The following is a 16,150-nucleotide window of genomic DNA, read 5'->3' on the forward strand; positions in this document are numbered from 1 at the left end:
AAGCACACACTGACGGAGATAAAGCACGCGGTGGGTTTGCCACTATCATTTGTTTTCTATCAATATTGGGTGATTTCCAAGTGGACAGAAATCCATGTAGAGCAAAGATTAATTTGTGTTTACACCCGCTGTTTATCTCCATAAACAGCCCTCGTAGAGCTCCAAATCCCATCAAAGACCAGCACAAGTTATCACAGGTGCCTCCGGAGCACCAAGGGCATCGGGACAACATCTATGCCATTATGTGCAAACTAATTAATTAATTAATAGAGAGCCAGGCAGTGTGCAATCCCTGATGAGGAATTAATCCCCTCTCCAGACTTCAAGCCACATGACTGAAACATCTGTTGATTTGTGAGGTGGCAGCCTCAGTGCTGCCTGAGGGGCTTTATTGTTTCTAGTTTATCACGTTTGGGGGTTTTTTTTTCTTGAAAAAGAAAAATGATTATCATTAACTGCCCCAGCATGCAGCGCGACGTCTTGCATCCTCCGGCAATTTAACAATCTCTATGAAACCGCTTCTCTGCAACACCTGTTTCATAACTGCCCTATTAACAGCAGGTAGTGCTGTGGGTTTATCCGCGCATTGCTGGTAGTAAAGTGAAGCTGTAGTTACCCAAACCATTCGTCTTGCACTCGGGCTCGATCCTCCTGGCTTGATTTACAGCGAATAAATGTGCTTGTTCTTCCAAGTGGAGGCGCAGCCGGTGACCGATAAAGTCTCTTTTATTGCCGTTGATGAGCCGGGCTCGATGGCAAAGTCTTTCTTTTTACAGTCCGGGTGTTTGTGTGGAGTCGGGCTCCAGGAGAAGGCTCATCTCGAGGCTGTTAGACTTGGAAGTCATCGCCGCTGCCACACCAAGCAGACACGAGTTTGTAGGAACCAAAAAATAAATAAATAAACGGCTCATACTTATCAAGATATCTCCCTCCGTGTAGATCTGGCATGACCGATGTCTCCGTGGTTATTGCAGAGGCGCGATCTGAATCTGGATCCGTCACCTCCTGCAGTGTCGTTTATTCTTTTTTTTTTTTGTGTCGTTGTCGGTTTATCTTTTGATACAGCTGCGGATGCAGAGAGCCGCGCGGGGCTCGGTGCTGCTGCTGCTGCTGCTCGGGTCGGACTCCGGCTGTGCAGAGCAGTCGTGGGGGGGGGGGGGGGGAGAGTCGGTCAGAAGTGGAGCAGCAGCGACGCCAAATCCTTAAAGTGGAGACCGCAGACCGAGAAGATGGCTCATGAGAGAGAGAGAGAGAGAGAGAGAGAGGATGCAGAGCGCTGCAACAGAGGAGCTCGAAGAGAAACTCACTCGCGCTGTCCGAGTTTGGTTGTGGTGTTAATTTGTAAGCAGGTTACGTGCTGCGCTCCAGACCTCCCACCCTCCTCCGATTTTCCTCCTCTCCTCCACCACCAGCAGCTGTGGAAGTTAAGCTGGAAGCTGCTATGAATATTTGAGAGCACCCAGTTACAGTTCCCTCGTTGGTTATGGTAATCACCATGATGCCACTTGCAAGAAGAATAGTTGCATTGTTTTGAGAGCAGGCGAATACCTTATTTACCCCTTCCCCGCTTGAAATAGGAGCGGAGGAAATAGAGCGAGAGATGCTTGTAGCCTGTAGACAGACTTGGAGCCCAGGAGGCAGATGTTACAACTTTAATTAGTCCTCTCTACTTACTGTCGTAGTCACGCAAGGAAATCATCCCTCTGTTGTAGATTAACTCATTACAGCCGGCTTACTGCACGCTTAAACAGGAGGATTGGGAAATTCTGAGACAGATCTGGTCGAAAATGAATCTTTTGGAAACTGTTTAAAAAGGAGAGCTGGCTGATTTCCACGTTCAAGAATTTAATTTTGGGTCCTTTGTCAGCCACAGATGCGATTTAAAGGAATTTCGTGGCGTCGCCTCTTCTTCAAGGTCCTGCTACTTCAAGTGCATCTGAAGGCATTCCTGTCTGCACCTTTAGCTTCAGCCCTCAAATGCCTCTTTTCTCTTTGTGTGCCAGGTTCATTTTAGAGTGAGAGGTTTAATCAGACTGGTAGGGAAGGGGATGGAGAGTCATCTTTCTTGTCAGATTCAGCTCTGCGCTCTGCTGGCTTCCAAGAGAAGAGAGATTTTCCATTTTGCTCACTTCAGCGTCTTTTTTTCTTCTTCTCCTTTTGTTCCTTTTCACTCGTCGTCTTCTTTTCGCTGCCTTTCTTCCACCCCTCTCCTCATGTTTATCCCATTCTCTCCTCCATCCTGCTACAATCCCTCCTCTTTTTTGGGGGCTTTTGTTCCCCGTGGGTGTGGTTGAAGGTCATTCTGCACACTGGCTCACTTTCGGAGAGGAGAGTGTGAGGGAGAGCGACGCAGGGGAAAGGACATGCGAGAACATAGAGAATAAGCAGAGGAGAGGGCGAGGGGCAGCCAGGCGGGGAGAATGTCTACAGGACTGTGCAGTCATCACTTTTAGCTTCAGACATGATCGGGGAAGTCTGGAAGGTCACAGACTGTCCAAGAACGCTGAAGGCGTCAACACCGAGTCATGCTCCACAGCAGACCCGAGGCTGACCTCCACAAACATGGAGGACTCGGTCCCTTCACCTTCCTCCTCTTGGCTCGTTCTCTCAGTGTCACCTCAGAGTGTGTTGCATTCATTAAGAGAGCCCTGATTTAGCATTGTCCAACTCATGGGCAGTAAAGAAAATGTGATGCAGCAGAAATGGAGATATTGTCCTTTTCATTCCACGCATTCTTCTTCCTTGTCGAAACCTGAGATTTGGGTGTGTTGTGCTAGTGCCAGTTAATGTACCCTGTGACATCGCTTCAGGAAATTTATCCGACTCCGTCTGGAGCCACAAAAGGCTTTATTCAACTGTGTTCACATATAGTCCTCCCAGAGACCTGTAAACAGACGTTGATGTGTAAAATTGGCAGAGTTCCCCTTTGAATAACTTTCAGCGTGCAAAATTCACTATTGTCTCCGAATACGCGACGAACACAGAGCAGGCTTTGTCAAAACGTTGCTGTCAGTTGTCGATGCAGTCTGACTTAGTTCTAACCCCTGACTCTCTTTCTTTATGAGTCTCTCCTCCACTTGTCAGCGAGTCTGGTGTATTTTCAGACATCTCCAGCGTGGAGCCTCAGCTGCCTGCAGTCAAGGCTCCTGTGTTTCTGCTGCAGCCTCCACACGTGATTAATCATCTGAAGTGGCAAAAAGCACAACACTGTCAAGACTGTGAGGGGAACCTAATGGAGTTGAAAATGGGATGTTTTGTCGTGATGCAATCCATTTTGTTTCACCCGTCGCCCGCTTGCTTTCACCATGCCCTCAAACAGCAGATGTGTCTTCTTGTGCCAGGAATGAAAACGTGAAGGCTGCCTCTGTTTTAAGCAGAGATCCAGGCGGCAATAACACCTCTTAGAAGTTTTGGTTGTTGTGAAAATGAGTCCCGAATTTGGTCCGCTCCGTCAGGTCGGCCCTCGTGCTCGTGTGAGCGGCGCTCCTCAGCTCTTTCGTGCAGGGCTGTGTATTGGCCTCAGCACAGTTCACTGGAGACCGTGTTCATTTTCCACTTTTGAGCCTAATCCACCGATTCCAGGGTGGAAAATCAAGTAAGATGCATGTCCAGCGTGAACTCAATTTATTTTGCGCTTTGTTGCCGTGTGTGTATCTGTGTGTGTGTGTGTTGGACCTAAACCGACCTGCTGTTCAGCCTCCCAGCTTCCCCCTCTGCAGCTGAAGGGTTCAACATAAAACCTAATCAGCTGTGTGACGCTACAACGGGGCTGAATGTGATAAAATGCCAACAGCGAAGCAGATTAAATGAACACGGTAATGAAGGTAATGAATGAGAGTGTTTCACACTGAAGACTTTAATTAACCTCGCCTCCCACCAGCCTCTCACCACTGTAACACCTTCGCCACCGTATCTCGGCCCTCCAGTGTGCCGATCGCCCGGGACAATTTATCAGGTGGCCTCGTGTGCCAGGGGCAATTAATCCTGCCTCCTGCCCCGAGGCCTTGTCCTGCCTCTGTGTCCTTTATCTCCCTGTTTGCCACGCTTCCATAAGCACAATACTGCTCTTGACCTACTCGCCCTACTCTTTCTCATCTCCCTCCATCGCTTCCTCTCTCCTGCATTTCTTTTTCCGCCCTGTTCTCTCAGATACAGAGACACCTGCGACCGCACACAGTGAACACTTGCTCACTGTCAGCAGTCTCTGGCAGCTTAATATGCACACATATCCACTGTTGAACAGATAGTCTTGTCAGATTTAAATGAGGCCAAAGTATTCATACATAAACATATACACGCACACACACACTCACCCATATTCATGAGGACCTCCTGCGGCCTTTTGCTTTACTTGTCTCCTCTCCCGTTGTTCACCTTGGTTACACAAATCCCTTCTCATTTTTCAAATATTGACCGCGACGATCACTGGCCACATTCTGACAACGTTAATACACCTCGGCTGTCTCTCTTTCTCTTTCCCGTCTCTCCTCCCCTCCATCTACACACTCCCCGTCCTGCCACGCCATGCAGTGCTACATCTTGTTAAAAAGAGTTAGTGAAGCTGAAAGGCCAATCACATTAACGCGGAAGGAGTGTCAAAAAAGACTGCAGGGAATCTGGTGGAAGGGTCAAATCAAACGGACACTTCCCAGATTTTAATTGCAAATGTCTAATTGCTCATAATTATAAGTAATAAGGCTCCGCCGTGCTGATCTTGAATGGATCATATAGCAATTACTCACCGCTGTCGCTGCTGGATTTGACGGCGGGAAATATATTCGTAGATTAGCGATTTAATCCCGGTGCCCAGGATCTCAGAAGTCTTTGAGGATGTGCGGCTGAATGTGCTCGCCCACAGCCGCCGTGGAAGGCCCCGCCTCGGGTGATGGGCTGCAGCCATTTTATACTGGAGAGCACCCGGCTCTAATCAGTCATGGTGGAGGAGAGAGGATTTATCCAGCAGCTCGGACTCGAGGATGATTAGATGCTCAGATGCAGTGAGCGGGGTTAGCGATTTGGCCAGGGCACGAATGTTACTGTTCCAGTTCTCTCTCTCTCTGTTAAATGTCACGTTGAGTTGGAGGAGCCGACCTTGAACCTTCCTTTCATGGCACACCAGCCCTCCGCCACAGTTAAACACTGTGATTACCAGCATGATTCAATCACAGTAATTACTGCAGTTAAACTATTAAATAGCCGGAGGCCAAAATAAAACATCCTCACGCCGCCACCTTCAGTGGAGGAGATGCCTGGACTTCTGTGGAACAGCTTAATTAAAATATGATTACCTGTCTCTGGTGCATACTTTATTGTGTGCAGAGCTGAGGGCAAACTGTCTGCTATCCCCAAGTGGGTGGGCGTGTCCCATCCTCTTTATTTGCCACTCTTCAGGCTTTTATAAAGTATTTGTTCAAGCCCTATTTCAACAGTAAAGGACTATCTGGTCAGGGAGGCCGTGTGAAGTCTTTGTCTATCTTTAGAGCACTCGCTCCTCTGTCTACAGAATGTCTCGTCGTCCGTGCTTAAGCATACTTTAGAAGCATCTGGCATTATCTCCGGCTGGTCAGGGAGGCTCTTTCATAGCATTGTGTGACATGAAAGGGCCATCTGAGTCGGCGGGAGAGATCGTTATCCGACATGGGCTGAACAGAAGGGAAGGAATGGGAGCTAAATGTGTGAGGCAGAGCCCGAGGGTTTGCTTTGACTCATACGCAACATCACAGCCTTTATACTAATCCATATTTAATTAGACTTTCCTTCGGTGCTCCCTCTCCAGTTGTTTACCCTTGCCATGTTGTTTTATGGGAGGCAGGGAAGGGCACGGGTAGAAGATAAGTGAGGTTGACATGGGATTACTATTAATAAGCACGGGAGGGGAGGGAAGGTAGAACCTAGTGAGGGCTCCAGGGACGGAGCTGCATTTCATTTCATTAGTAGCATATTGTAATTCAAATAGCGCCCATCAGCCCTGAAACAATAACCTGCCTCGACTCGTGTCATGTGTTGAAATTTCAATCAGTTTGTTGTTATTGTGTTAGCGGATGCATAGAAACGCCGGTGGGTAATGAGTAGCCTTACAGACCCAAATGGAGTGATGGGGTCACGTAGATCAAGCAGCTGATTAACATTCATCAGGTGCTTTTGAAGCCTTTAGTGGAAATGATGTTCAGAGAACTTTCTGCTCCGTTAAGTTCAAATAAATGTCTTCCCCGTGCTGTCATTGGAAAGTGTCTCAGGATGACTGACTTCTCATCAGATCCTTTATTTGAATCTGAGGGCTGTGCTCGGCTCCGTCATGGAGCAATAGAAGCTCGCGACTCCATTAAGCTGAATAAAATAAAAAAGCTTTTTTCTTCCCCTCATTTTTGAAATGAACATTTCAATCAGTGTGTTGCCTTTGGGAAGGATGACGTGTGAAGGTCAGTCTATATTCCAGCAGTAATAATTAGATTCTTTATTAGTCTTTGCCTCTGACTTCAGCTCCAAAGAAGAATGGTGCAAAGGAGCAGCGTTGGCCGAGTGTTGACTTAATGTCACCCATCCATTTTGCTTTCGCTCTGGTTGGCCTTGCAGGAGCTGGAAAATGGGAGGCTCATTCATCACTCGGGTTTCTCCGGCTCTGGGCACCAACATGCATTCAGTCATAGCTGGAGTGACAGCCACACACACACACACACTCTGAGTGGAACAACAGAAAGGCTGCACACACACACACATACACAGATGCATCTCAGTGTGAATATAACAAGAATAACTAGAATATAGTGTGAGAATATCTCTACCAAAATGTCATGGCACATAAACACACACACACACACACACACACACACACTCATCACATACAGATACTGTCTCGCATCCGAACCCTGAACCACTCGTGTGGGTAAATATAGTCGGTGCTCTGTGAAGTTTTGTGGTTGATGCACTGACAGCAGCTTAGGCATCTGTATTCTGGCAGCACGATGTGACACAAGTGACGTTCAGCTGAATGTTTGCGGGCTCAGACTTTTTCATACATTTTTAAAGTGATCCTCCATTATTTTTCCATGCTTATTTCTCTTGTTTTCCGATCCAGAGAGGAATCCCCATCGGGCAGTTCTGCAAGGACTTCAATGAGAAAACCAAGGAGCTGAAGGAGGGCATCCCTCTCCCGATCAAGATCCACGTGAAGGTCTGCGAGTCTCTCTAACCCATCCCTGACCCTTCACACTCAGTACGCCTCCCGCCCACCACTGTGGTTAATTCCACTAGCTGCATAACATTACTAGAGCACTTCCATTATTCATACTCTCCCACCAAAGTAATCCTTCCCATTTGCATTCATTAATGAAGCAAAGCCCAGAGGAACTTGGAGTCAAGAAGCATTAAGTGCATACAAGGAACGCAAATTACTCAGAAAAAGAGGTGTTATGAGCTTGTAGATTTTATTTTACTCAACCTCGTATTGTTCGACTCGTCACGCCCCCCCTCTTTGTGTGTTGTTTCAAATCAGGAGCTTGCGTCCTTTCGTCTGCATACATATGTGTTGTAATGAGGTTTGTGATGGAAGGAGCGGAAGCCTAATCCTTTTTAAGGCGTGAATGTACGCTGATATGCAATATGCAGCAACAGCTCTGCCACCACATGTGGGGCCTCACTGCTGCCCGTCATCACCATCTGCTGGTGGTTTTTAGTGCTGTTTGTCCTGTTCACACTTTACTGGATGAGATGTTTAATGTGCTCATGCAATTTGTTTAAAATGTTTCTCAGATTTGAACTTTCCCCTCAGGCTTGTCGGTGGCACATCCTTTGGTGCCTTTCGTCTTAAAGGAACAACTTGACATTTTGAGAAAGTCACTTCCTTGCTGAGAGATGAGAATATTGATACCACTCTCCGGATGTCTGTGTGTTGAGCTGCTGGAGCCGGGAGGCAGTTAGCTTACCATAAGGACTTGAAACGGGGGTAAACAGCTAGCCTGGCTCTGTCCAAAGTGTAAAACATCTGCCTACCTGCACCTCACTAGTTAAAATGATGCATCTCGTTTCTTTAAAGTCCAAACATGTAACGGGACCAAGGGCGTAGGTTTGCATATGGTCCATAGGGACTAGTCACGACCAAAGTTTGGGAAAGACACAATTGTCCCCACCAATATTTTGTTAATTTTAATTGCCTGTTAGAAAAAATAATTTTGCACAATATATTTGCAAACTCATTCATATTATTATTAGTGCTGGGCAAGTTAACGCGTTATTATCGCGTTAACTCATTACTTAATTAACGGCAACAATTATTTTATAGCCCGTTTGTTTTATTTTGAAAGCCCGTTGCTCACCGGCAGTGGTGGAGGAATGGAGACTACTGGACATCTCTGCGGTAAAGTCAGCAGACACTCAGATCTCCGTGGTCAACTCAGCAGACACTTACACTTTAGTGCACCTATATGCTGAAATTCACAGTAAACGCATTCAAACGGCACAGATCGGGAGCGAGCAAAGGACTTTGAAAGATAGCGGAAAGATTAACGTGAGACAACATCCGGTTTCTTCAGACGGACATCCGGTTTTCAGAATAAGATGCCAACAAAGTATGAATTATATTCACATTAAGTATAAAACATGCTACCTGCATCTCGTGAGTTAAAGGGAAAATACACCGAAATTGTGCGTAAAGTGTCTTTATTCTTTGATCGCTGGGTCACCATCATCACCTCGGAGTCACAGCATTATATTGATGAACAGTAGAGCTGCAGTCACATGCTCTGACTGTCATGAAGACTGACATTTTTGCTGAAACATGCTGAAACATTTTATTCCTGTTGCACAGCAGTGGAACGTTTCACATACAGTCAGCACACTGAGCACAGATAGTGAAGAGATAGAACTGCTGCTGTGTGAAGGGAATACTGCTGTTAAAAAGAACCTGATGTGTTTAAAGTGTTTACAAACCAAATGTTATTGACCTTTTGTTCATATAGCAGTACTTTGAAAATAAAAGTGCGCAATACACTACTTTTGAATTCATTATTGAACTTTGCCATAACAATGCGATTAATCGCGATTAAAAATTGTAATCGTTGCCCAGCACTACTAATAATTGCATAAAGGAGGAAAGCACTTTATTTGTAGCCTATTAAGTGCTGCAGAATAGATATATTTTTAATTTTTCACTTTTTTTGCCTTTTTTTGCCTTATTTTGGCTGCACAACTGGGAAAAGTTTTTTATATATATTTTGGATATAGAATATACTGTTACTGTATATTGACATTTTAGCAGAACGTTTTTTATTCATTTATTTAATTATTTATTATTATTATTATTTATTTGCTGCAGAATACTGTTTTGTATTTAAACTAAGGTTTTGTTACTGTTATTATGCTCAAATGTTCTTCAGCCCCCCCAAATAATTTGGCATTATTGGCTTAAAAAAAAAATATATATATATATATATATATATATATATATATATATATATATATATATATATATATAATTTATTTATTTTTTTTAATTTTTTTTTTTATTTTGGTGATGTCATTAAATTAAACTATTGTTTCTCACATGGACAAGTTATTTATAACTCTAACATGCTACATATGTGCGTGCGTTCTGGTTTGTATGTTTTCTCCCCCTTCAAATTACAATCCAATAGCCCATCATCATACTTAACGATATAAAGTTGACACTGTCAGGTCCATTCTCCATCCATTGTGTGCGGTCCCTGTAAGAATTAGGATTTGGGAGTGACGAGGATATTCTTTATTTGAGAAAAGTTCATATTTGTGTTGTCAAATTTCACTATGACCCTCAAATTCTGTCTCTTGTGTTATCATATACTGAATGCAAGCAAAACTACAGAGCAAAATCACACTCTTTCTGATTGAACCAATCTATGAACTGTCTGAAACAATGGATATCCACGGCCCCAAAAAAAATTGCCACTACCCTTGGGGCTAAGCCCCCCCTTTTCTTTGAATCCTAGAAACGCGCCTGATATCAACTAAGATTTTTCTATATGGTGGGGGGGGGGGGGGACTGGCAGTGTCCCTACCAATGCTGAGACCAAACCTACGCCCTTGAACGGGACTAAGAGGCTACAGCCATGTCAGCGGCTCTGTGATCTGTGACAGAAGGCCAGTTGTTTACATCTGTTGTTGAACTAAGGTGCTATTAACCTTTAAACAGATTAATAACTTTCCTTCTCTCTCGTCTCTGTTTTATCTTCATTTTGCCCGTCAGAAGGAGCTCAGTGGAAAAATGTTTGTGTTTCATCTTCTAAAATGGAGGAAGAAACGACTCATCGGACCTTTGCAACCAATAGCTTTTCTGCTCCCTGTCGAAAGGTCACTAGTGTTGGATAACACAAGTCTGATGACAAATCACCTGCTCTGTGCTATCTTCTCAGCTCAGCCTGCACTGTATTACCCCATGATTGTTTTTTTATTTTAGATAACAGGTGATCCAGAGTAAACTTTCCTCAGATGATTTATCGATTGTATCTGTTCGTCAGATTTTAGCACATAAAGGTCTTCCACCAGAGAATGAATCACAATGATAAGAAAAGGGTCAGAGCTGAAGAAGCTGAGGACATTATTTTTATTTTGGCCCAGAGGGGAGGATGGAAAGGGCGAGTGAGTGAGTGAGTGAGTGAGCGAGCAGATGGCCTCTTTCAGCTCATTAGATGTGTTTCCATCCACCTCCTTTATGCACATTTTCAATTTGCGCAAAAAAAGTGAGTGGAAACGGCAAAAATTCAACATAACCTTGAAATATCGCAAAAAAGTTTCAACGCTCTGCTGAGGTGGAAAGGTTGTATCTATAAAAGCAAAATGTGATGGCGTGATATGGAAACAGATTTGTTGATTAGAAAAACTAACTTTGAGAAGAGAGAACGAGAAGTGCAAACATTTACACTCATTTCTAGGTTGTAGGACTCATTCTTGCAGCTCTCTGTAGCGGCAGATTAAAACAGATCTGATATGACCTTCCTCACATTAATACATGAATCAAAAGAAATATCTAATTTAAATCAAGTTTTTTTTTTTTAACATTGCTTTTCTCCGTTTAAGGTTAAAATGGCGCTCTTTCAATGTTACTTTTAATCTTGTTGCACCCTTTTATTCTGCATCGGTAGACCGATAAGTGCCACCTACTGCTTATTTTGATGAACCGACTCCTAATAATCGCATACGGTCGTGGATAGAAATGAGCATTCATTTACATGTTGCTAACACTTTAACCATATCATCTTTATATGGAGATGGTATGTCAGTGCTTATTGTGCTGCCTCCAAGGGGCCAAAACACGATTAATGCAGTTTAAAACTCTGGTCTCGAACATTCATAAAAAAAGACCAAATTATGAATTACTTTCGTGTTTAGCGGTGGGAACCAACATGTCTAATATTGTTTAGTAATAAATACACGTTGTTATGGTGTCATTTTTGTTTTTGTTTCTGTAACTTTTGCAATGAGCGTGGTCAGTAATTAGGGAGCCGCTCAAGGTATAAAAAAAATCAGAAGCACTGCTTGAATCTTAAAAGGATGAAAGAAAAAGCAGTGACTCCTGATTCACAGGGAGCTCCAATACTGTCGGCTGAAACCTCTGGAGACGTCCAGCGAGCTGTCGATAGTGTTCGTCTAATCATGAAGCCTCAATTATAAAGAAGCAAAGTGCTTTGAATTTTTTTGCGGGGGTTCATTCTCTGTGAATAGTTGGTCCAAACTTTATTATATTGATATTTCAGCTTTGAATTTCAATTAGAAAATGTTTGAAGTCGGTATTGGACACACAGGAAAACTTAATGACTCATTAATGACTCACTCATAGATGCTGTGCATCTACTCAGTTTTATTCATTTCAGTGATCATCAAGGGTCACAGACTGAGAAAGTGTTTCTTTGGTCCGGGCTGTAGCGAACGTTAAGGACACCGAGGACACATTTACAGTTTTGTTTCTGGAAATAATGAGGTTTAATCACTTGTTTTAAAGTTTACATCCTACAATTACACAGAATAACACATTTTGAATGAATCTAGTATTTCTCCACCAGAGTTGTATTCCTGGTTGTTGTGTGTGTTGACGGCTTTAAAGCAGCTTTTTAGTAATCGTAACCAGTAACATCAGGCCTGTCAAGCTTTGTATTTCTGTGTGTGTGTGTGTGTGTGTGTGTGTGTGTGTGTGTGTGTGTGTGTGTGTGTGTGTGTGTGTGTGTGTGTGTGTGTGTGTGTGTGTGTGTGTGTGTGTGTGTGTGTGTGTGTGTGTGTGTGTGTGTGTGTGTGTGTGTGTGTGTGTGCGGCTAGTAATGGCGATAATCCGTATTTAAAGTATTTGTAGAATTATGTTTTGTTTTTTTAAGCCTTTCCAAAACTAAAAACATTTATGAGAAATATATAATTGTATTTGTCTCTTCTACCGTTGGCTGCAGTCCTTGAACAATGCTGTTTATTTAGTCACTGTTACATGTCTTCTTCATGGATCATCACCTGGTGACGATGAGGACTAAAGCCATCAAGTGCATGTTTAAGACGGAAAGACTTAAAAAAGAAATTCAGCCAGAGTGGTATTTTCAAACTCATTAAGCGAACAGCTGATGGCGACAGTTTTTTATTTCAGCCCGTAAATGATGACCACCGCCGTCTGAAGTTAAACACTCATTGTTTCAAAGATATGTATGAATTTTGATCGTCAATCTGCCGGCATTATCATTAACTTCATACAGCATCTGCTTACCAAAGCAGAAAGATTGGCATGTGCAGCAACAGTAACTAAAGAGCAGAAGTAGTGAACAGTCGAATAAATAAATGTGAAAAACATTTTATAGACTCAGGAATCCTGGCTGTATGTTTTAGTTCTGATTCTTCTGTCTCCTCAGCCTGACCGAACTTATGACCTGAAGATCGGCCAGCCCACAGTGTCTTACTTCCTCAAGCAAGCAGCGGGCATTGCAAAAGGAGCCGGCAAGACAGGTGAGATGTGCTGCTGCACTGATGCGTCTGCTCTCACTCCAATCTTCCCCCGCTGAGTCCATCCTGTGACGGACACGCGTCTCTCCCTCGGCTCGGTTTTGAGCTTTGCTGTGATTGATGTTATATTCATGACATGCGGGCAAACTGCTGCAGCAGAGGAAGGAAGTAGCGAAGGTGGTGTGGTAAGAAAAGAGAATTATGGATGGCCCTCTTTTATGCTCAAAGCTGTGAAGCTATCTCCAGTCTCATGAAGTCCTAACACCACCTCTTCACCGTCACCAACACACACACACACACACACACACACACACACACACACACACACACACACACACACACACACACACCATTTTGTCCTATTTTGTACCAAACCTTTTGTCTTTTTTTATTCATGATCTGAAATCTCGTATGTGTGTGTGTGTGTAGGCCATGAGACCGCGGGGATGGTGTCGGTGCGGGCGGTGTATGAGATTGCCCAGGTGAAAGCTCTGGACGAGTGCTTCAAAATGAGGAACGCCTCCCTTGAGACCGTCGTCAAAAGCATCATCGGCTCGGCGCGTTCGCTTGGCATCAAGATTGTCAACGAGTAAGTCCTGGATCTGTGCTCGGTGCACTTTTTAATAATTTCACAGTGTTGGCCTCAATTACCATAAACTCGACCAGTGTGCATGCAAGCAATGCCGTCAGAGGCTGGTCCTGTCCTGGACCTGTTAGTAGATCCAAGTAGATTGTTGTTATTCTGTATTAACTTCTTGAAATTAACAAGGACACACGGGAACATAAAGCTTCACACATCATTTTGCAGAGTTACAAAGAAGCAGCAGGCAGTGTCACGTGTAGATGCTGCTATGCCTCCTAACGGCCACTAGAGGTCTGACAAGATATCAGTAAAGGACCTCAGCGGCCACAATAACATGAACACCTACAGTTCAGTGTATAGTCAAATGCATTTCAACTAGCCCTGCAGCAAAAAGGCATTGTAATGTCCCCATCATATTTATGTTTGTACTCCTGATTCTGTTCTGAGACCCTTTCATCTGAAAGGCAGCTGTGGTTCATTTCATAACGCTGGTGGTAAAACAGCTTTATGAAATGAACCACTAAACCCATGCATGGGAAATGATTCAGGTGTCTATTTGTGTTGATTTTTCGCAGTTAAACTGAAGAGCATCGGTGCATGTTGCATTATATCCTGTAAATATAAAACTGTTCAGTATGTTGACTTTTTAGATGCACTAACTACACAAACGATATACTAGGACACAGTATATCGTACATACTGTGTACAATCAGTATGCAGTATGTTTTTGAGACTGAATGCTATAAGCTTCACAAAGATTGCACATCTTGCTTTTGTATCAGAATACTTTAGATTTTCCAGAAGTGAACTCCCTCCACTCCTCTACCGACTTACTGTTGTCCACATGAGAGGCTTTACATCTCAACATCCACCTGTGTTCACTTCCAGATATTTATCATTTATTACGTGCACTGTTTTAGTTCAGTATTCTCTCACAGTCGCACCCCCTCAATCTGTCGCATCTACTTCTTCTTCTTCTTAATGATATTGTACATTACCCAGAATCCTTTTCTCCCCCTTACTTTAAACTCGACATGTCTTGAGGCTGCAGTGCTTTATGATTTATTGAAAGTACTGTCATGTGGAGAAATTGGTATCTCTGCCTGTTGTACAATGGATTTCTCCCTGGAAAGGTGTTGAACACTGCTGCACTCTGATGAGTCCAGAAAGAACAAAAACTAAGTTTACAGTTACAGATATCTGAAGGATTTAAAGATACAAGAAGTAGAAATGTACACTAATAAATATCACCATCTATATTGTAAATATCTTGATGTGGTGTTTTTCATCCACAGTTGTCCATTTTAATTAACTACGAAATGACTCTTAACCTTTTGACAGTAGGTTAGATTATCCTGTAGTCAGAGTTTGGGGTAACTGAATATAATTTCTCCTTTATTTCCCCCCCCCCCCTCTCTCTCTCTCTTCCTCTCTCCTCCTCTTCAGTCTCTCAGCTGATGAGTACAAACTCTTCTTGGAGCAGAGGGAGGAGAAGTTGAAAGCTGATGTAGTGGAAGCTGCTGCCGCCGCTGCAGCGGAAGCTTCGTCGATTAAAAAGAAATGAAAACCTGCAACATTTTTAATATGTTCCCTCCATTCCTGTTTGTATTGACTCAATATGTGAATTACAGTCGCACACAAACACTGTTAATGTTGTGTGTGTGTCAGTTAATAAACAGTTAGTAGCTGTGTGAATTTTTTTCCGTGTCCTTATTCACATCTGATATTTAGATATTTCTTTACAGGTAATTGTTTGGCGTCAGTATTTTAGAATTGTTTAAATTATTTAGCATCGGCTATATTTTGGCAACAAAAGTTTTGAAAACGTTTATCACCCCGAGCGTTTCATTTCCTCTGAGCTAAGCTAATGAAACTACTGTTGTTGCTCAGTCTTGGAAGTATTTGTGTGTTTACTCTCTTTGATGTTATTCTCTATTATTAACACTTCTCGGAGCGGTTTGGCTTCTCGTCAGGCTGTGCAGATGGTTCCTTGTACACTTCACAGTCACACACCGCTCTTCAATCTGTGATCTGAAGTGTTCATCACGTGAATTATTGCAGAAATCATATGGACTTCAAGTGAGGCGATGGAGCATATTGTCTGAGATCATTTTAAGCAAAGTAATTATAAATTATTAAGTAATTATTTTGTTTTGAGTTATGAAACACTGAACTTTTTAATATACGCATATAAAGGTTTCGGTTCCATGTAATGCATAATAATTAAACTAATGCAGATTTTTCACGATTCACTGATTTTAAATAAAAAAATGACCATTGATCAAACAGAAAACTAATTGACTGAAAGTAATTATTAGTTGCAGCCTTAAATAACAACTCAGTTCATTGTCTGGAGCATCAGACTATTGTATGCGTTTTCCTGCATCTGTTTGATGTTGTATATCGATATATCAGAAAACATTGATATTAAAGGTTCACATTTTTTCAAATCGGTCTGAAAACAATACTCTCATGCATGTATGGTCATTCAAAGTCTTATTGGTGGCTGTGATTGTGCCCTCTATATACAGACTGTGAAGAAATGTGTTCCTCATTCTGTGCAAACTTTTAAAGTTCAGCTGAAATTGGGAATCTTCCAGTCGTAAAGTCTGGGGCGACTGCCTC

The 16,150-nt window shown here is 43.1% G+C and overlaps 1 protein-coding gene across 1 annotated transcript in view; it reads left to right on the forward strand.

Annotated features, from left to right (window-relative positions):
• Positions 1–15,220, forward strand: part of mrpl11 (mitochondrial ribosomal protein L11) — a 39,768-nt gene extending 24,548 nt beyond the window's left edge. The window contains exons 3-6 of the mRNA XM_076103815.1: positions 7,076–7,171; positions 12,852–12,945; positions 13,372–13,531; positions 14,972–15,220. Of these exons, the coding sequence (XP_075959930.1) occupies positions 7,076–7,171; positions 12,852–12,945; positions 13,372–13,531; positions 14,972–15,089 (468 nt within the window). The 3' untranslated portion in view covers positions 15,090–15,220. The remainder of the gene's footprint in view (positions 1–7,075; positions 7,172–12,851; positions 12,946–13,371; positions 13,532–14,971) is intronic.
• Positions 15,221–16,150: the final 930 nt, after the last annotated feature.

Source organism: Anarhichas minor, unplaced genomic scaffold (assembly GCF_050575085.1).
Source record: "Anarhichas minor isolate MPS153535 unplaced genomic scaffold, ASM5057508v1 ptg000028l, whole genome shotgun sequence".
Taxonomy (NCBI): domain Eukaryota; kingdom Metazoa; phylum Chordata; class Actinopteri; order Perciformes; family Anarhichadidae; genus Anarhichas; species Anarhichas minor.